The 22,424-nt window shown below is 39.9% G+C and overlaps 1 protein-coding gene across 1 annotated transcript in view; it reads left to right on the plus strand.

Annotated features, from left to right (window-relative positions):
* The window catches only part of cacna1ha (calcium channel, voltage-dependent, T type, alpha 1H subunit a), a 63,251-nt gene that overhangs the window by 34,213 nt on the left and 6,614 nt on the right, over window positions 1-22,424 (plus strand). Inside the window, exons 18-35 of the mRNA XM_075454868.1 lie at window positions 2,178-2,281; window positions 2,639-2,762; window positions 3,040-3,108; window positions 3,209-3,393; window positions 3,539-3,665; window positions 4,352-4,477; window positions 4,817-4,906; window positions 5,038-5,230; window positions 8,560-8,711; window positions 9,661-9,770; window positions 11,676-11,809; window positions 11,980-12,050; window positions 12,612-12,690; window positions 15,487-15,608; window positions 17,809-17,967; window positions 18,140-18,280; window positions 19,159-19,327; window positions 22,181-22,338. Coding sequence (XP_075310983.1) covers window positions 2,178-2,281; window positions 2,639-2,762; window positions 3,040-3,108; window positions 3,209-3,393; window positions 3,539-3,665; window positions 4,352-4,477; window positions 4,817-4,906; window positions 5,038-5,230; window positions 8,560-8,711; window positions 9,661-9,770; window positions 11,676-11,809; window positions 11,980-12,050; window positions 12,612-12,690; window positions 15,487-15,608; window positions 17,809-17,967; window positions 18,140-18,280; window positions 19,159-19,327; window positions 22,181-22,338 — 2,313 coding nt within the window. The remainder of the gene's footprint in view (window positions 1-2,177; window positions 2,282-2,638; window positions 2,763-3,039; window positions 3,109-3,208; window positions 3,394-3,538; window positions 3,666-4,351; window positions 4,478-4,816; window positions 4,907-5,037; window positions 5,231-8,559; window positions 8,712-9,660; window positions 9,771-11,675; window positions 11,810-11,979; window positions 12,051-12,611; window positions 12,691-15,486; window positions 15,609-17,808; window positions 17,968-18,139; window positions 18,281-19,158; window positions 19,328-22,180; window positions 22,339-22,424) is intronic.

Genomic DNA, 22,424 nt, shown 5'->3' on the forward strand with positions numbered 1-22,424 from the left:
GAGCAGTTTTTAAAGGTCCACAGCACGATACCATCCCAACGTATTTCATCAACCTTTCATTTACTTGCTTTACAATTATATACACGTCTGAGCAAGAAATTAGGTACATTTGACATTTATTAAATCTTAATCCATTAATCTGCTCTCTCTGACTCCGTTAACACATTTTATTTCTGCTTTTCTCCCTGTCTGACCACACTTATCCCATTCTGCTTTGTCTTCTGTGCCCTTTATCTCTCAGTTACTTTGAGATAAAATGATTTTGTGTTCGCATTGCAAGGCCAGGAGGGACACTAATTATCAGGCTTTGATTGATTGACCAAGGCAGTCATTTTTTTATCAGTGTGTTAAAACAACTCGCGTGTCCGAGTGTGTGTTTTTGTGAATGCGTGTATGCAGGTGTGGGAAAAATCTGGAGAAGGGTTTACTCCCTCGCTTGTTTTCGGTGACCTCTGTTGTAACACTGTTCATGGTTTTATTGGCTGCAAATTGAGTTCATCAAGCCATAAAATTCACTGACACAAAGGCCTCTCCCTTGGTACGCAGAATTCAGGAGACATAGGTGTGTGCTTGCATGTTCACACGCATATATGTGTGTGCACAATGGGAGATGTGTTCATAATGTTCTCTGTGAGTGTCAATGTCAGGGATTTCAGCTCCAAGAGCATCCGAGGATCAAGTTCTTTTCATCTACGTACACCCTGACAAACAAACACTCAGAAGGACATACCCAGATGCACACATACTCACATAATTGGCAGTGCGCCAAATAAGCAGAGTCTGAGAGGCTTGACTCTGGGCTGTTTTTAATTAGAATCCTGAAGTACAGAAGCTGTGGATCTAAGCTTTCTTCTGTTTGTTTTATTACAAACTTTAATGAGTTCACTCTGTACTGAGCTTGTGGAGTAGTTAAGTTGAAAGTCCACCTGTTATTGTCCAATTATCTCCCTCTCCTTATGCAGCAAAAGACATGTTTACTACGCCCCTATAGATTTAATGTGGAATGGCTAATATCAGCAACCCCGTGGAAACTGTTTAAATGGTGTATTGTTTCTTTAGTGGCTGTGACTCCTCGGAACTATTTTCCATCCCTACAAATGCAATTTGTAGTCTTAACCAATGACTCACACAGCAATTAAAAAAAATCCTCTATTATTGCCTTAATTGAGTCAGTTGAACAAGTGAACACACTTTGTCCTCAGCCATGTGTTTTTAGTTTACAAATTTACACCAAACAGCCACAACATTAAAATCAATGGCTGGTGAATAGCATTGCTCATTTTCACACAAAGCAATGTTCTGCTGAGGGATGAAAAAAACAACTCAATTGCCACCTACCTATATATTTTGGCAGCTCAGTGACCATCCCCCACTACCAAATGGCAACAGCAGCCGGAAAAGCCTGAAAGTTGCTCCAATGGGCCACACTCACATAACACCTTTTCAACTTTACGGTTCTACAGAGAGCTTTACTGTGTGATTCCCATTTACAAAAACACTGACACAACACTTATTTGTACACATATTGCACTTATTATGCAGTATACACTGTTTCTTTACGGTCACACACCAATGAGCATGTCCTTTGTGGGGTTCAAGGTCTTGGGCAAGAACTGTTGCGAGTTGTACTACCGACCCTCTGGTTTGAGGTTAACCACTCTAGCTGCTAAGCCATGGTCTATTAGAAAGGGCTCAAATAATGTGACAGAGACCGAGGTGTTCACCTGGCTTTTAAACCCCAGAGATACCTAATGGGAAATGATGGCACCTGTTGTATCAGTTTTAGAGCTGCAACACAAAGTTAATGAAGTGATCTGTCATGAAAAAAATCAATCTGCAGCTATTATAACCTATTGATTTGTCTTTTATCATTTTTTGGTTCAAATCAATTATTTAAGCATTCAAAAGACTAAGGTGCAGATCAGTCAGTTCAAATTATTGTTAGTACGCTGCTCCAGGATTGTGTGGGGTGAGCAGTTTGCTTGCTGCTTTCTGATTAGATGAAAGATTCAGTTTGGGTAGCAAACATAATGACAGTGGTGGTCATTAGGATTTTATATTTCCATCATGATCCAATTGCCAACATGAAACAGACAGCTGTTTGGTTTATAACATGCAATAAAGTTTTTTTATTGCCATTGCAAATTACATTAATGTTGACCTCTTACCCCCCACAGAGTCCTTTCTGCTACTGGATCAAAAGAGAGCTCCGTAACATGAAGCCCCGCTGGTGCAAAGAGCATGAAGACTGGACGCTCTATTTGTTTTCTCCAGAGAGCCTGTGAGTCACGCACGTAGTTTTGTTTGTTGTGTATTTTCTGGAGAATACCTGAATCCTAATTAGTAGCCTTACTCTATCTTTAAATCAAACTTAAATCAAGTGTAAATCACCACAATATTTTTTTTTTTTATGTCCTGGGAACTTCCTTTGTCCTCAAAACAAGCATTGTGATTTTGTAAACAGATTTACATCCCATTGACTTGAGAAATTCTTGTACACATTTCCATAAAAAAAAACATTTCCAGTGTCCCCCACTAAGGTTCAGATTGTTTTTCTACTGCATTCTCACTCCTTGTTGTCTTTTCTTTAGCTTTAACTGACCACAGTTATGTCATAGACGATTATGTCTTTGTCCAGACTTCGTGCGTGGTGCCAAAGTGTGATCTCTCACAAGTTGTTCGACCATGTGGTTCTGGTTTTCATCTTCCTTAATTGCATCACCATCGCTCTGGAGAGACCCGACATACAGCCTCACAGCACGGTGTGACACACACTCACGCGCACACACACGTTCCACCGGTGTGTTTCAGACTCCGCCTTTCACATTCTTATTGAAGGCACTTGTTGTAGACAGTTCATCCCTCTCCCTCTTCTTGATTAACTGACAGCAATTAAAACAATAAAAGTGACAATAATGGCCACATGGCTTCAAAAGCTAGTCAGACTTATTGTTATACATTATTACATGCGGGCCTGCTTTGATTGACAATTGAGTTACCAAACTGATGTCTGAAGATTTATTTAATGTTCCACTTTAGGAGCGAGTGTTCCTGAGTGTGTCCAACTACGTTTTCACTGTGATCTTCCTAGCAGAGATGGCTATCAAGGTAAACATCCTCGTTTTCCATTTTACCTTTTCTAGTACCTTTCGATGTGCAGATTGGGTGGGGTTCTCATAATTACTTTACTCCAATGTGGTCTCACCAGGTTGTAGCTCTTGGCTTCTGCTTTGGGAATCAGAGCTACCTCCAGTCCAGTTGGAACATTTTGGATGGGTTATTGGTGTTTGTGTCTCTTGTCGACATCCTGGTCTCTCTGGCGTACACCGGTGGAAACAGAATCCTGGGCATTCTAAGAGTCCTTCGTCTCCTACGAACACTTCGTCCACTGAGGTACGTATTGAAGTGTATTTGTTTGTGTGTGGGTGTGGATGCTTGTGATGCACTTTTTTCTGCCAGTTTTGCCTGTATTAATTGCTGGCACTCTTAAAACTGTCTATGTATGAGTTGATAGTTATATTTGGTGTATATATTCCAGGGTGATCAGTCGAGCCCCAGGATTAAAGCTGGTTGTGGAGACACTCATCACCTCTCTTAGACCAATTGGGAACATTGTCCTGATCTGCTGCGCCTTCTTCATTGTCTTTGGCATCCTGGGAGTCCAGGTAATTATGAACTCACAGCACAGGTGTTAAAAATTGCATTGATTATACAGCTCTTTATTCCTCTCTGGAGCTCGAGAACACAAGTCTTTTATTCATGGTTGCTTAAACATCAGTGACAGTGAGCAGCTACATATTTGTGGCTTTAGGGAATTCAAGTGTCTTTAATGTCCATCAGATTATGAGCTTTTGTTCCTGAAGAGTTTTGAAAGAATGACAGCTAGGTTGTGTGTGAAACGAATGGCATAACTCCTACGTCTCTTGTTAGCCAAGAACTCAAAAATATTGTTTTACTGCTTCGGTGCCCCTCACAAATCCCCTCATAAGCTTCAACTGGTCCAAAACTCTGCAGCCGCATCATTACCAGAACCCCCTCCTTTCACCATATCACCCCCGTCCTCCAGCACCCTCTTCAAATCAAAACTCAACACCGATCTGTTCCAAGCTGCATTCTCCCTCTAGCCTCATTGCTCTTTTTAACTGGTGTTGTTTTATTTATTGTGTTTTTAATGTGATGTAAAGTGTCCTTGAGTGTCAAGAAAGGCGCTTTTTTTAAATAAAATGTATCATTATGATATCACTGCTGACTGCTTAAAAAGCTGCAAGCCTCATTGCAATGGAGATAATGTCTAATTACAGCCAAATAGCCCTGAAGGCATCTTTCTCTTTTTCTATTCTTCCCTCTGTAGCTGTTCAAAGGAAAGTTCTATCACTGTGAAGGTCTAGACACAAGAAACATCACAAATAAGTCGGACTGTCTGCAGGCCAGCTACCGCTGGATACGAAGAAAGTACAACTTTGACAACCTGATTCAGGTATGGATTAATAGGACAAAGTTAAGATAAAGCAAGAATGATGGGGAATGATGTAAAAAGCCCGTACAGCTGCATTATGTCACTGAGAGCTATTTCCAAGTGATTTTTCTCTCCTTGTGTTAATATTCCCAGGCTGAACAATGATATTGCTTCAGTTATGAGGCGATTTGGTTTTAATTACATTTGACAGAGTGTGCTTGTCTTCCCCACGAGTGCTAGATGCCTACCTTAACGGGGGGCTCATGCTTGATTTATGGTTGCACTCCTAATATAAAGATATTAAGAGCAGCGAAACGTCAGTGGGTTGACTTAGAGCTCCTCTCTGCCTTTCCTCTCCAGGCTCTGATGTCTTTGTTTGTACTGTCATGTAAGGACGGCTGGGTCAACATCATGTATGATGGACTTGATGCAGTGGGAGTGGACCAGCAGGTAATGACGTGAAAAATATACGTCTTCCACGTTCAAAGCAGTAAACTGTTTTCTCTTTGACACAACAATGCACACGTATCGTCTAAAAAAAAAAAACCTAACAATCTTTTACACTGCTCTGCTGTTCTCAGCCTGTAAGAAACCACAACCCCTGGATGCTACTCTACTTCATCTCCTTCCTGCTCATCGTCAGCTTCTTCGTCCTTAACATGTTTGTTGGTGTGGTGGTGGAGAACTTCCACAAGTGCCGACAGGACCAGGAGGAGGAGGAGGCCCGCTTGCGGGAAGAGAAGAGGCTCAAAATGATAGAGAAAAAGCGCAGGAGTAAGGAGAATGGAGGGGCTGGTCGGTAGTCTATTTTTCTGAGCACTGCCTGCTTTCAGAGCTTGAAAGAGACTGAAAAAAGAGAATGACAAAGAGTGAAACAGGGAAATGTATATACATAGACTTTGAGAAAGAAAAGAGGGAGAGTTTGAAAGACTGGCTAGTTCATGCGAACAGAAGAGCATGGGCTACGCCACTCTGATGCATGGAACTGCATGACTGCAGCCCTTCCCCAACCCTCCCCGAGCACTGCATGAGAAACTTCAGTAACCACAACAACTAAATAAAAACATTATATGCTCACTCTTTAAATATTATCACTTACTCACTACCATAAAAACTAAAAGAAAATCATATCATGAAAAAAATAAAGAACAGGTCGTGTGTTTGAAATGCTTAAGTTGTACCTTAAACACCACATCAGTTGAGAGCTTTTATTGCTTTAATTTGTTTCAAAGAGCATATTTGCATGCAAAGTAACCAGTGGAAACTTTTTCAATATGTCTAAAGACGTTTTGCTTGTAAAATTCTCATCTATAAAATGCCAGCACCCCTAACCCCACCCCTCCAAATGCATGCGCAAGCCTGACCTTGACACCTCTTGACTCTGGTAGAACGAGAACGTTTCTTCAAAACATGCTTTGACTGGCAGACTCAGAAACATAGCAGACGTTTTGGCTGCTATACCTGCTAATACCTTGTATAAAATGGATGATAAGTGAGTTAGATAGTGTTATTTACAGCTTTTTCGAAAATACACACTGGTAGAAACATCAGCAACATGCCACCTATTAAAAAAGCGAGTCAAAACACAATACATTCACAATTCATACTAGATTATGTGCTCTAAAACTGTAAAATGCTCCAAGCACATGGTTTCAAATCCACTTCTGTAACCACAGAATTGCATTTTAAGGTTGTAAGTGGTGTGAGCCGAAGAGAACTCTTCTCATCTTGGATTAGTAGCCTGTCTCAGTGGTCTAAAACTCTAGACAAACATCATTTAATCTCATCTGTTCCAGAACAAACTCCTAACTCCAGGGTTTGGCCATCCTATCAGACCAAACTCACTCATCGGTTCAAATAAGGACATAGTTTTAGAATACTGAGATTTGTTCCTGTAGCGATGCCATTGGGGAGGAGAGAGGCTCCAGTGTTCGTTCAGCATCACAGCCATTTTCTCAAATGAAAAGTTAATTAAGAAATTCAACGGTGTGGCAAGGCGAATTCATTTCATCAAACTAATTTCAAGCTAGATATTACATGCTAAGTCAGCAAGGACTTGCTGAAAAGCACTTAATGTTTTTACGATTCTGTATGCAATAAGTGTATTGTTGAACATACCCTGTGTAGCCCCTCTACATCAAAGACATTTCATCAGAGTCATGTCAGCATGCAGAAGATAGACGGGGCATGGTGCACATGGGACAAACACATGCACGTATAACATTAAAAATCATCCTTATGGACATGCGAGTACAGTCTGTACCTGTACCGTTGTTAATGTGAGTTTGGGTGAAAAGCATATTTTTTTTATACCAGGTCTCTTTGAGCCTGTTTGTTATTTCCAAGCAGTAATGCGTCTGACAGTTCCCTTTATGTTAGTCACGGATTCAGCGGAACACAAAGTAGAAACACACTTAAGAATTTAACTATTCGAGGCACCCATGGCTGTAAAAGTGCTCTCATTGAAGGAATATTCCCTGAACTGACTCCTTACCTTTTTTCACCATCAAAAAAACACTGAAATGGTACATTAGTCTGGTGCAGCAAGAGGTCCAAATCATGTGTGTTCTCTCAGCAAAGTAAAAAAAAAAAAAGTAGAAGGGAGAATCAATCAGATGAGCAAAAGTAATTTGCAGCAAATGCTGTTCAGTCTCAGCTTCACCTGGTAGCATATATTATAGCACTTAGGTGAACACTCTGCTCCTGCAGAGTACCTGTATGTAACATCTTAAATATACTATCCTCATACTGGGGCTGTGCATCGTGCCATGAAGAAATACAGCCCATATATTTGACTTATCTGTTACTCTCATGTCCTTTCTCATTTAAAAAAATGCCACACAGGGAGTAGTGTGCACAGACTGTTTTAGGGACTAGGGGCAATGATTCAGTCTGGACACCACCATGATGGGTTAGGCTACCATTAGAGGTCCTCATGAGGGCCCCTGTGCAAAAACAAAAGGGGCCAGATGCAAAAATCTTGCATATACATAAAAAAGCCTTGTGTACATCTTTAACTACTCACAAGCGGGTATTTGCAAAGGAATGCTGCATTGCGAATGTGCGCACCTCGCGCATTCCTCAGACCATGCGCACGCACGTTTTTATAGGGGCGGAACCCCGACATGAGGTGGATACAGAAAAAGTGGCTCCATTAAAAAAAACAGACAATTTCTCAGCTTTACCTCTGTGTGATAGTGGCTTTTTATCTTTTGACTGTGTTTGCCAACGTCAAATTTCACGGTGTTAATTTTCATTTACAACAATTGTGGGTGCTGTAAGTAACAACTGTCATGCATAATGGCTTTGAAGGGCCTCCTTAATGTTTAGAGATCACTCGTGACTTTCTAGCACAGCAATGTTGTGAAACAGCGAACATACTATGTTCCATGAGACATCTATGTCTACCTCCTGACCTTCTTCATGCAGACTGCATACTGTACAGACTGCTTTCATCCTTTATGTGCAGTTAAAACAGGAGTTACCTCAGCTGTGGCCTTGATGTGATGTGGGGGCAGATGCGTATTTTGGCTGCTGGCTTATAATCCAACAATTTCTTCTTTACCTCTGTGGGGCCCTTTGCTCAGAACTCACAGAGCTATTCACTTTTACCTTTTCAACTGAGCAGTTTTTGTTCAGTTCATGATTACAGAACAGAGTTCGCCAGAAAACGTCTTCATTTTATAAGCGGTTAAACTGTGCTTCCTCCTCACCGTTGCTTTTATTGTCTGTTCGTTTTTGTGGCACAAATTACGTTTTGATAGGCAAATGACACATTTGGAGAGTGTCATCAATTCATGACAAAAAATAGGAGTGGAAATCAGGTTGATGAATACGCGTAAAGCCATTTTCTGCTTGTGTGTGTGCACACATTTTTATGCATCTGGCCCTTGAATTAATGTGCAAACATATCTTGGTTGAATAAGAATGCAAAAGGGCACATTTTCAGCTCAAGGCAGTGAGAATTTCTTTCTCCTGACATGTCTACCTACCTGTGCACACTACTTAACAGGTAATATTTCCATTTCAGAGCGCAGTCGCTCACAGTTATCTGTCTGCCTGTCCATGCGTCTGTGTCTTGCTTGTGTGTTTGTCTTCTCCAGAGGCCAAGCAGAGGCCATACTATGCGGACTATTCTCCTTTACGATTGACCATCCACACACTGTGCACCAGCCACTACTTGGATCTTTTCATCACCTTCATCATATGCATCAATGTCTTCACAATGAGCATTGAGCACTACAACCAGCCCCAGGTAATGTATGCTCCTGCACACAAAGGCTGAAGTTAGCTGGTGAGATAGGTGCTAGAATCGAGTCTTAAAGTGGCTTCCTAGTCAGATCCAAATGATCCTATGCATCTTCGCCGAACATGAAGGAAGAATTTATGTACATATTCATTGTCATTTAACCACCAGTGTGACACTAGTTCATTTTCTTTCAAAACAAATAAGTAGAAAAACATCTTTTTACAGCGTAGAACAGCTTTGAGTTTGTCTGCAAAGCACTGAAAGCCAGTAGCCTATGTGTTCATTTTGTCCCAAGTTTGATGTTATTGTGAGGAAACTGCTTTCTCCGAGATCCCATGAGAAATCCTAATCCAATCAGGTAGAGCCACCAACTGGGCAACAGTCTGTTACCACCTGGTAGACGCTTAGCTGGAGATAACAGGACTAAAAAAGGATTTCCTGGAGTCCAGACACAATTTTCCATGTTTATTCAGTTGTCAGTTTTTTCCATAGGAAATTTGACATTTAAGAAATGTTTTCAAACTCTCACAGTTTTACTTTGTTAAGGCAGAAAAAATGATTACCTTGCATTTTTTAACAATTTTTTCTTTTTCGTGTTGCAAATATTAACTTGTGACCAGAAAATCATCATTTAATGATAGTAATCCTTTATATTCTCCCTCAAAAACCTAAAACAATGCCAGAGACTTCCTTATGTTTTTCATTTGATATTTGAGCATTTCACTTATTAAAGTATATTTCTGTATGATTTATATTATCTTGTATTCTTTGCAATTTATTAGCAATAAATTGCCTATGTATTGATATTTCTTCTCTCCAAAAATAAAAAGTGAAAATGAATTACTTTTACAACCTGTTTAAGGTGTCATTGATACACGATATAGGACAAACTGAGAAATATTTTTATCAACAAGCTCTGCTTTTCTGTGTACATTTGTGTGTCTCTGCTATTCAGTATTTGGAGGAGGTTCTGAAGTACTGTAACTACGTATTTACCATCATCTTCGTCATTGAGGCCCTGCTCAAACTTGTGGCATTTGGGATCCACAGGTTCTTCAAAGACAGGTAACACAGGAGGGTGACCGCTGATATGATACACTCTTTCCTATTTTCTGAAATGATGACAAATAATAAGCCATCAAACTTCTGACTTTATGTATATATATTAGGGCTGGGCAACGATTAAAATTTTTAATCTAATTAATCACATGATTTCCCTGATTAATCACGATTAATCGCATTTGTACGCAAAATCCAAAAATGAATTGAAAAGTAGTGTATAGCTTTTAGCATTTAGTTTTATTTTAAATCTACTGCCATATGAATGAAAGTGCCATAACATTTGTTGTGCAAACACACTTTTAACATCAGCATTTTTATGTAGTTTTTATGTAGAAGCCTCGCTCCACTGTCTGTTTCGTTGAAAGACTTGCTAGTATCAGTTGTGTGTTTTGCCTTTAAGTGATATTTTAGACTGGAACTACTACGGTGAGAAGACAATTCAACTTGGCAGTGTTTACAGATGACTTTGGTTCTGTCGACTCCGCCGTCTGGAAGAACTTTAAAATGAAAATGGCCGAGTAAAAGTTCCGTACCCTTGTTTGGTGGATCCGCCAATTACTTTCTTTTCTGGTTCCGCAGCAGACAACAACAGACTTTTACTAAATAAAAGCCTGTGAGCAACAGACTTTTACAAAATAAAAGCCTATAAAACAGGGGTGGTTTGTGGCGTAGTGGGTTGACCACATGTCCATGTACAAGAGGCTATAGTCCTCGCTACAGCTGGCCCCGGTTCTAGTCCAGCATCGGACGGCTATGTGCTGCATGTCGTTCCCCCTCTCTCTGCCCCCTGCTTCCTGTCACTCACAAAAGCCCCCCCCCCATTAAATGAATATTTTTTTTTAAATAATAATTTAAAAAAAACATGCGTTAATGAATAAAATTATTAATTATTATTAATTAAATAATTAATTAAGTAATTAATTAAATAATTATCGGCGTTAAATAATCAATGCGTTAACGCGATAATGACGAGTTAAAGGTGGGGTAGGGGTTCTTTTTATGGAGCATTTTTTAAAATATTGCTTGAAATACTCTTCAAACCCCCCATTGCATCCAATTAATTAAAAGTTTTGACACAAATATGAAAAGTTTTAGAACGTACAATCTAGGAAAAACACTATCCAATCATACTGAACGGACCGTTAACAATGATTGGATTCTGATGCGTCTATCAAACTGCAATCTGCTCCTCCCTCCCCCTCCTTCTCCCTGTGCGCGTACCCTGCTCCGTGAACGAATTACGCGTCCAGAAGCTTGGCAGGAAGCTAAACTAGAGCCAGCTTGGCTAGCATCTAGCATTATTTAACATATAGTTAGCATATACTAAATACTAAATACTAAATACGGCAACAATCGATGCTTGCTGTCAGAACAGCACTCGTGCACCTTCGTGCTCGTGCGCGTTCATGTACTCTAGAGACATGGCTTCGGGGGGAATCTGAAGAAAATGGTTGGGACTTTTGACCTGTGTATTTTCAAAATGCAGCTTCACTGGACTCAAAATCCAGGATCTCCTACCCTACCTTTAACTTGCCAAGCCGTAATATATATATTAATATAACCCTTTGTTTTCTGCACATTGTGTTCGAGTGTGTCTGTGTTAGGGTGCTGGCAGGGCCTTATCTGGGTTTAAATCAGTGTTTTTCCAACCATGGAGATTAGTGGGTGGTCTACCCATTAATCTAAATTCCCTGCTCCCTATTTACCATCAACATTCAGGCTGAACCAGCATTAGAGCTTTCTCCAGTCCTCTACTTTCTTAAGCACTGCATTTTAAAGGAAAGAGTACACTCACCTCCACATGATTAACTGAGGACGGTGAATTTCTCATTTAACCGATATACGTGCCTGTTAGAAGTATGTTCTCTTTTTCTTTATGTGCCTAAATTGTGCTCTTTGATCGTTTAGGTGGAATCAGCTGGATATAGCTATAGTGGCATTGTCCATCATGGGCATCACTCTGGAGGAGTTAAAAATGAAAGCAGCACTGCCAATAAATCCCACAATCATCAGAATCATGAGAGTTCTCAGGATAGCACGAGGTAGACACACACACACGCGCACACACAAACCAGCTCATAACTCATCATGTATCTTGTGAATTAGGCTTTAAAATAAAGATATGAAAAGTTTTATGAGTTTACCATTGCTATCATAGGCCTGTGTAGGTTCTGCAGCAAGTACTTCAGACTTTCCCTGTGTCTCTCTGCAGTGCTAAAACTTCTGAAGATGGCAAAAGGAATGAGAGCTCTTCTGGATACCGTCATGCAAGCACTGCCTCAGGTAAACGCAGACTTTGGGGTCTCAAACACAAAAGAATGCTTTTGTTTATTAGTTTTATTCATAGAAATGGGGCAGACGGCCTTGAAAGATTTGTGCCTGTTGGGGAATATTTTGATTCAAGGCATCCTCATCCACGTACCAGCAGGCATCTTGACCCTCAGGTGTTTATATGTTTTTATGGGGTTGTGCAGTCCATTTGGTTTTATTTGGAAATGTGCCAAAGATGTCAAATAGAAAAAGAAATTACATTATGTAGCACTTTACTAATGCAAGTACAGCTTTTGAGCTGCTAGCAACCAAGTTCTTTGTTTGAGCCACATTTTTAGCACAAGTCAGTCCGATATCTTCAATTCATGACAAAAAAGCAAAGCGCTTACCTACAGGGAAGGCATTCTGTTAATGTGGTCCGTTGTTTTATAATGCAAGGTTAGACATTTGTCAGTGGAATAAATGCAGTTAAATAAATTTAATTCCCTCTATTCCCTGGAGTGTTTGACAAGCAATATCTACGCTGTAGTGTTTGGTTCGCAGAGTGCCATTTAACCAGGCTACTGTTTCCAGGTGGGAAATCTTGGTCTCCTCTTCATGCTGCTCTTCTTCATCTATGCTGCTCTGGGAGTGGAGCTCTTTGGCAAACTGGGTCAGTCACACTTCTGCTTACTCACACACATTCACACACATCGGTCCCCCTAGCTCCAGCAGAAAAGGGTTTTGAATCCGCTCGTTATTACCGCAGTCACGACTTGTCGCAAATTTCCCTGCCTGAACTGTCTCCTGACTTGCTGCTTCCCCCATCTGTGTCCCTGACTCTTTGTCTCCACTCTCTCATGTCAGCATGATCGCTTTTATTTACATACTGCTTCCTCAATATTCAGTCCATCTCTCCAATTTTGTCCAAGAGGATTAGATGAAAAGAGGCATCAACTTGCTGATAAATAGGTTGCTTTCAGAGAAATGTCATTATGGTTCCTGCTCAACACTTTGCAGGAAAAAATCATGTCTGTTTTCAGGATTTATGAAGCAAAAACCCCCACCAGTTTCTCATATAATTATGTCAAAGTGCTGAGAAAAGTTCTAGCATGCAATAATGCATTATTTTCTCAATCTGTGCCTCGTTGTTAATTCATGTCTTGGAATAGCTGACTCAAATGAATTATATTATGGCTTGTAGGAAAGTTCTTTACATCTTCTTGGATATTATAAACTGCATCCAAAGTCAGGCTCATGGCTACCATGTTCGAGCACACACTCAGTCATGACAGAAGGTTATAAAAGGGGGTCCTCCATATCTTCAAGTCAGTAGGGGTTTTGTGGAACAGTGACGATCAGTGATGAGTCTGTCTCAGCTGTCTGTCTGACAAACGGTGCTGTACAATCATGGGTATGTTGAAATCTTAACTCTGGCTACACTGTCTGCAGAGAACTGAGCAAATGAAGTGAAGTCACGTAGAATTGACGTGGTATTTAAAAGCTAATATTTATATTTTTGGCGAAAAATTCCACTCCAGTAGCTATTAATCCCCCCTCAACTATGACACTCATCGCCCAAAAATGGATCAGAGTATAAATATACCCTTTTGCTCATTCAGTGAAAATGTATTCGTGTATATATACTGTACTAATCTGGCACTGTCCATTTTCCCACTCACCAGTAGATGACACAATATGTGCTTTGTTTTTGCTTTGCTGTTTGGCACTTCAGATATTCGGGTTAACTCAAGCATAAATGTTTACAGCTTAGAGTCATTCTTAACAGGAGGAAGCTAAATTATGCATGCTCAACAGCCCACATTATATGGACATGTTAAAAACATGATTTTCAGTGGAGAGGAGCTTTGATGACATCGTGACAACAGATGTTCATCTCACATACTGAACTCATTTCAGTTTAATTCTGAAACTAAATGTAATTACTGATCTTTTGATCCACTCACAAATGAGTCACCATCACCTCCTCTATCCTCATGCCGCTGCACCATGAGTCAGACACGAGGAGAGAGACGAGGGTCTTTTTTTCCTGCCGGGGGAACTGCTGACAACAAATAGCTGAATTTTGCATTTCCTTCTTTATATCAAATCTTATAGATTCTCTTTGATAATCTGCTTCTTCTCGAAATTTTCTTTTTCCAACTCTTTCATACGTTATGTGAGTTACGCTGTATGTCTACGATATCTTTGTCACACACAACACATTTTTGTCTCTCATTTAAATGAATCTTTGCATAAAGCTGTTTTCCACATATTATGTAAAGCTGCTTTATTCAGTTCCTCTGAGCTGAACTGTGGCATTGTTAAATCCTCTCCCCATTTCTCCTGGATACTGATATAGAGAGAAACAAAGCGCATGATACTCAAAGGACTGTCTCCATTCTCTCCCGCTGCCTGTGTATGTGAACTGGGGTGTAAACCTACTGAAAATATCTACCAGCGACTGTTCTGACGCACACTTGCTCCTGAGGGCTTTCTGCTGAAGCTGACCCTGAGACTCACCCTGTTCCCTAGAAGACTGTTCTTTTCTCCTTCACTGCGTTATGTCCAGAGGGACATAGCACTTAGCGACTGCTTGCTCGGTAGATAAATTAGTCACCTCTGTTCAAAGAACTCACTTTGTTGCTTCACAAAATCAGGTGGTTTGTCATACACGCCCTCAAAAAAAAAATAGAATTAGATTCAAGAAAACAGCCAATTTGATAAACCATCCGTCAGCCACATGTATCACAGGTTAGCTTTAACCAATCATATCAGCACAGTGGGAACATATTTTCCATTGGGAAGAGCTATCATTGTCTTTCTCTGCCCTTTTCTTTTTTTAAATAAAGAAGGACTATGTAAGCCCTAATATAACTGATGCCAGAGCAGCTTTTATACTGACCTAAAAAATCTTCTCATAGCAGCTACTACAGTATGCTGATTGATCCAAACCATTTTACTTTGGCTAGCAGCACATAACCCGGAGCTTGGCTCGATCGTCACTCATGATCTCGATATTGTAAATCTAAGGAGATATTACCCTTGCAAGGAGGCATAATGTGGTCATTAAGTCATTCCTGAGGTTTATGGGAGGCTGTCCACACTCGGACTAGGAGACGCAAGGACATTCACCCTTTCACCTGCAGGCACTCTATGATTATTCCTGTGTGCTTTAGGTGATTGTCATATTGGAAGGTGATTCGTTTTTTTTCTTCCCATCTCTAACTTCCTGGTGTTGCACAGCAGGTTTTCCACAAGAATACATAGGCGACATACATATATTTTGTTCCGTCCTCTGTATCCTGACAAAGTTCCACAGTTGTTGAAGAGAAACACCCTTAGTGCAAAATACTTTCACCACTATACTCATAAAGTTTCTTTGGGCTGCGAGTTCTATTTGAAGCATTTGTTTTCCACACCACTGCTGCGTTATTAATGCCTGCATGCATTTTTGTCTGTCGATTAGAATGCAATGACAACAACCCGTGTGAAGGTCTGAGTCGCCACGCAACCTTTGAGAATTTCGGAATGGCCTTCCTTACACTGTTTCGAGTGTCGACTGGAGACAACTGGAACGGGATTATGAAAGTACGAACACATACACACTCATACATGATGACTAGACTGGTAATAAAAAAGAACAAGAACAGTATTTATTAACTGCTTTTTATGTAAGACATAGACATTGAGGGCTGTGGATTTTTATACAATTTGATTAAACTCTTATTCCGATTCGTGATGTCACGATTTGATTTCAAGTCAATTCTCGATTGAAACTCAGTTCAAAACAATTCATGATTCGGTACAATAAACTGTACTCGATTAAACTTGAGATGAAACCCAAAGTCCTCCTTGTCATCTAAGGCTGTAGTGGTTTTTGATCAAGTTTTGCAGTGTTTGCAAACTGGCTTGATGTCGAGCTGAATTATTTTTTTTTTGCTAGAAAATCAGAGAATACTGCCTGATTTCATTAGTAGTAACACTTCTCCTCACTCACGCACATTCATGTCAGTGTCTGCTGCTGTGCTGCTCCTTTGTCCTCTCTTCCACTCACTGACTAGTGAATTTATTCATTTTTTGCCTTTGCTTTTTGCTCTACTTTAAACATAAAATCGCATTTTTAGTTGTAATGCTCTCCCAGTAATTTGTTTCATGTTTTATATCCCAGCAAGAAAATCCTTTAATACATTCTGTATACCCGGGTAATTCAAGTGTATTTAGCAGGTATAGACACTGATCAGTGGGTCATGTGTCCTTTAAATCTTACCGTGAAGTAGACATTAATAGAGTCCAATAGAACTAATAGAGGGTGGTGGCAGCTCATTGGTCAGCTTTTTTGCTGCTTTCAATTAGCCTTTTAAAAGATGTCAAAAAGAAAAGGTGATTAGAAAGCATACAATTAGCTCAAACATCCACAGTTGTGCAAAAAAGTTTACACGTTTACTGAAGGTGGTTTCTTCCTGTTTCAAAGAAGACTTGATATGGGAAATGGAAACTAATGTGTAAAGCACTTCTGACCTGGTAAAGATTGTAATAACATGAGTTATTAGTGGTTTCCAGTCTGAGCCAGAAAATAAGGGTCTTCATCTTCAATGTTTGTTACCTGTTAGGACAACTACTACACAATAAAGCAGATTAGCAGGACTGTCTGTCCTTTGCAGGGAGTCTTTTAAGCCTTTGTTTCCAAGCTTTCAGTTGGGCTATAGTTGGGTTTTAATTAAAAAAAGATGGGATATTACAGAATATGGGGTAAGAAGAAGTTTAACTTGATGGTTGAGTGTCAGTTTAGTTTGATAATATGGGATTTTTAATTTGATCATTTCCACACAACATGTTATGACTAGACAGACTGTCTGTCCACGTTTCTTTACAAATAAGTCTGTTTTTGCAGTGCAGCCTCAGGGTGTAATACGGTGGCCCTGAAGTGCAAATCACAACAGCAAAAGAAAAAACACAACGGCAAAAGAGAAACGACAACGACATCAACCGAAACGGAAATGATACTTTCAAAATAAATTTGCTTAAACAATTTATCAAGAAAACATCTTCAATTTGGAACTTCATACCAATATTGTTCCATATGTAGTATCTATGTGGGGAAAAATTATGTTTGTAGATCAATGACCAAGAAAGAAGCATCTGTTTATGAAAGTAGGATAGTTTTGAGGGGATTTTTTTCAACATTATAATTACAAAGTAAAAACACATTTAGGCGTCCTAATGTAGAGAGAATTTGGTTATTGGTTATTGGTTGGCATAAAATTATTTAAAGTGTAAAAGTCTAAAAAGTTAAGGCCACCATTATCATATGAGTTCATTATTACTGATTTTTTAATATAGTGGTCTTTGTTCCTCCATATAAAGTTTAATAACATCTTGTCAGATCTTTTTGTTAACATCAAGAGATAAAGCAGCATGTAAGGCGGGATATTTGCATCACAATGCTCTTTAATAGCAGCGCCTACGTTAGCACTAGCAGCGCTCATAATTTGAAAATATGTTAACCATAGTCTTTCCGGTTTAAAGCACGGACCACCACCAGTCCAGTCGGCGACGATTCATGCCGCCCGAGGGTTTTCCGTTTTGTTTAATGTCGTTGTGTTTTCTCTTTTGTCGTTGTGATTTGCACTTCAGGGCCACTGTAGTTTAAGGACAGGCCGTTGTTCAGTTCTACTTGTGACAGTATTTGAATATGTGTGTCTGTGTTTGCCTCTCAGTGTCACTCTCTTTGTTTCTCATTGTCTTCCTTCCTTTTCTACCCTGTTAATCTTGCTCTATGATTCTCAAGGATACATTAAGGGAGTGTCACCCAGACGACCGGCACTGTCTCACATATCTGCCCATGATCTCTCCAATGTACTTTGTTACCTTTGTGCTGATGGCCCAGTTTGTTCTGGTCAATGTGGTGGTGGCCGTTTTGATGAAACATCTAGAGGAGAGCAACAAGGTACAGTAACAAGAGAGGCAAAGACACTAAATGTTCATGTGTGGGAAAGAAAAATACTTGAACGTATGTAGTATTGTTTTATTAATCTGAACATTTCTTGTTTTGACGGACATACGCTGTATAGGTGCTGTATAATTGTCATTATAAACTAGAAGCATATCTCATTTTACAGGAGGCTAAAGAAGACGCAGAGATGGATGCAGAGATCGCGCTGGAAATGGCAATGGAGAGGCAACGCAAGCAAAGCAACACCTCTGACAGCAGCTCCGTGGGGGGGACCTATGTTGGACCATGCCCACATTCACCAGGACAGGTGGGAGGCTGATACTTTACCCATTTGCACTCTACTTTTACAACTGCAACTGCAATTATTAGCAGCATGCGGTGTGTCTCTAGCCATTTCAAATGAATCGATAAATTGATTGTAATACATTGTTGTTGTATGCAGTAAGTCTAACTAGAGATGGGACCAAGTCACACATGTGCTAGTCTCAAGTAAGTCTCAAGTAATTTTTTCTTGGGCAAGTCAAGTCAAGTCAAGTCCTGTAACAGGTCAAGTCAAGTCAAAGTCAAGTCACATTATTGCAATTTTACCTGCAGAATCTGATCTTAATAAAGTGAAAAGACCAGATATAAGTAACTGTCAGTAAACATTAATGGCCAATGTGTCCAACCTGTCCACCCCGTATCACATCAAGCTAACGTTAGCTAACTACGGACTAGGCTAACAAGATAATATTAGCTAATTTGACAAGCAGTTACTGGTCAGAATGGATCTTCAAATGACGAACAAAGTTCGAAGTTGTCGACTGGCTGTCCGAGATGTTGATGCCGCATGTCTTGCACTGTGCTGTTCGTCTTTTACCAATCATGACGCCATTCTCAGCCTGCGCTATTATTATTTTTCGATATTATTTTTTAAATTAATTTATTAATTTTATATTCAAACTGAAAACATGAACTGAATAACACTCAAGTCATTCAAGTCATCGTGTCTCAAGTCAAGTCAAGTGCAGAGTCTTTAACTTCCAAGTCCGAGTAGAGTCTCGAGTCTTTTATTTTTTGTCAAGTCACAAGTCATCAAAACAGCGACTCAAGTCGTCTCGAGTCCAAGTCACAGTGACTTGAGTCCCCATCTCTGAGTCTAACAAAGCAAGATTATAAACACATGGCTTCTGTCTCCCTCTGTAGGAAGAAGAGGTGCAGTACAACGACCAGAACCTGCTGTCCACTAGGAAGATGTCCGTGTCCAGGATGCACTCTCTGCCAAATGACAGTTATATGTTTCGACCTGTGCGTCCCGCCAGCGCTCCCTACCCTTTGGAGGAGGTAGATGTCAGTCCCAAGCACCAGCATTCAGGTAACTTGTCACTTCAAGGATTAACTGTCAGAAATCAGCACCCGTTTGTTGAGAGTGAGTTTTTCTGTATCTCTTTCCTGTATGTTAACCAGCCACTGACAAAGACACGACTGCCTGAACTGTTTACTAAACTTTCCACGGACAGAAATCGCTCCATGAAGCATGCCGAGCTAAATCAGCGCTTTAAAAAGCGCTTAATGTCGACCCATCAGTGCTGAGTTATTCTAGGCTCTTATTTTAGTTTTTTAATGAATCCTTTTAGAGGACACAGAAAAAAAAAACACACAAAAGAAAATAGGTTCATGAAAAATAATAAATACATGAGATGGAAACTCACAGATAGGGAAAGAAAGTCGGCCAGCACACGTCTACTTTGGAATGCTAATAATGTGCAAGGTGCAGGATGTTGAGCGTTTTACAGTGAGCTTAGAAAAAATCAGTCTTTTCTAGGTCTTAGAGTAGATTTAGATCTGTCATTTACATGGCATGCTTTTTAGAATTTGGGTATTAATAGCACTTACATTTAGGAAGGATTTTTGTGCCGACATAGATGCAGATTTAAGCAAAGAGACTTGGCCTAAAAACATTTTAAAAAATCGCTGCTGTTGGAAAGCTGGGGAATTACTTATGAAGTGGGATGGAGGAAAGGAGAAAATTCTCTCAGCAGAGACAGAGAATGTCGATAGAGAATTAATCTGACAGAATACTGTGAATACTTTGCATTAATAATTTTGTTTTCTACTGTTTGCTTTTAGATTTCAGAACAGTGTTACATAACATTATTGGCATTATATATTTTTTTTCCCCTTTTTGTTTTTCTCACTAAACAGTCAAAGTTAAAGTAGAAAATAAACACACTGCAGAGAACTGTTCTGTAAACACTGACGGGAACCGTTTCATCTGCAGTCAAAGTCTAATGGCATGTTGTGGCCTGGCTGTTGACAGACCCAGCTCTGTCCCAAGGTACTCACTGTAGTGGATGAGCTGATACATGTGAATCTCTGCAAACTTCACACGGGCTCATCTGCTCAGCTGTGAAATGGCTGACTACTAAAGGAGAATGACGGCTAACCCCATGGCCAAGCTGCAAAGTCAGAAAATTTGTCGATGCAACAAGAAAAGAAAGTGCGCTCGCTACAGCTGCTGTCTGTCGTTTGAGAAAAGTGACTTTACAGCTTGAGCTGAATTTATCCACTGAAAATGAACTTGTTTAAGACTTACAACCCCCGATGTGAAAAAAAGTTGAGATGGAATGGAAGATGCTGATTTAAAAAACGCAACGATGCAGACGGTATGAACCAAACATAGCTCATGTTTTGCCTATTTTTCTCTATTTTTGCATTTCATGGCCTGCAACGCATTCCAATAAAATGTTGGGTTGTTATTTCAATCAAATGTACATATTTCGAAACAAGCGATGTCAACACTCGATTTCAATCATGATTAGACGTGAAAGCAGTATTCGCAGAAATGTGTGAGAAAAGTAATTGAACGGATTGAAAACAGCAATCCTCAAAGACAAATGGAAAGGGATTTTCATATTTCTCTCTCTACAGTGCATCTAGATTGTAATCAGCACCAAGTCTAAAAGCCAGGCCCTGTGACGGTATGGGGCTGCATCAGTACTCTGTGATGGCAGCATTAATGCAGAAAAAGTTCATTGAGATTTTAGAGCTACATATGCCGTCTTCAAGTCTAAATATTTTTTTGTAACGTCAGTTTTTCCACAAGACGAGGCAAATTCTGCACATAAGACATGTTTACTGGAAGACTTGAACAAAATAACATCTGAAATGCCTCATCGACATCTGTTGCGATAATGAATGGCATACAGTTGAGAAGCATGGCGAATCAAGAATAGTAATGAGGTGCTGATCACTGGAAACATCAAAATATATTAAATGTCACACTCTCCGGTTCCACGTGCGTTAAATTTTATAGATATATCAACATCATTTTATGTAAGTACCTAAACGCAATGATGACGTTACAAAATGGTAAAATTTTAATGTCCCAACTTTTTTTGTGTGGTTGTGTTGCAGGCCTGAAATGCATGAATGGATGCAAAACCTGTGATATATCTTGGGTCCACACTGTATGCAAAGAACCACTTTTTATTTATCTTTTTAAAATCTATTTTGTACAAATACATATATATAAAAAAGAAAAAGATCATATGTATATATATATATATATATATATATATATTTATACATATTATCTTTTTTTTTTGCATTTACCATACTATACCATCTTTTTCTGATTTCGGGTTGTACGTCCAGGTTTACTGGACCTGTGTGGGCAGAATGCCTAAGACCGTGGTTACACAGTTTCACAAAAGATGTGACACTTCTGATGGAGTTGCTTCTCCCTTATCTCTTTGTCCACTTGAAAGGACACGTAAGAAATGCTAAACATACACCAACAAAACTTAACATCGTCACATTAAACTTTTAGTGTAACCAGGGTCTAATGCAGAATACCACATCTGGCAAACTGACTGTACTGTCCATGGAGGTAACTTGCTCAGTTCTGCTACTGAACGTAACATTTCTGCTCTGATTGGTAACCCCACTGAATGAGGTTCATTCAGACAAAACACTTTATTTTGATAGCAGGTTTGAAGCATTTTCAAACTAATATAACCAAGTCTTTTAATTGAAAGCTTCATGTTTCTCAATTCCAAATGTTCCATCACAATAAAGTGTTTATCATAACAATGTAACAGGAAACGGTATGTGTGTTTGTACCCAACAATGCATGTCTTTTCTGCTAATTCACCTCTATCCCCCCTGAGTCTGTAAACGTGGTTTAACCCTGTGTGATGAACACGTGACACGTCTCCCCCTGCAGTCTCAGTGATGTCGGTCCACTCCCAGCCCTGTGAGAGCCGCTCTCTGCTGCAGGTTCCAGATGTTTCCCCCGTTCACCCTCAGTCACCTCCCATCCTCACCCTGCCCCGCATTGCCCCACCAACCCCCAGCCCTTCACCACGGGCCCTTCACAGACAGGTGAGAGACTCCGGTCCAGCTGCTTTCATATACGCTTAGACGCATGCATCTGCTTCCACAGAAGCTGATCAAAGTGACTGACAGTG

Source organism: Odontesthes bonariensis, chromosome 21 (assembly GCF_027942865.1).
Source record: "Odontesthes bonariensis isolate fOdoBon6 chromosome 21, fOdoBon6.hap1, whole genome shotgun sequence".
NCBI lineage: Eukaryota > Metazoa > Chordata > Actinopteri > Atheriniformes > Atherinopsidae > Odontesthes > Odontesthes bonariensis.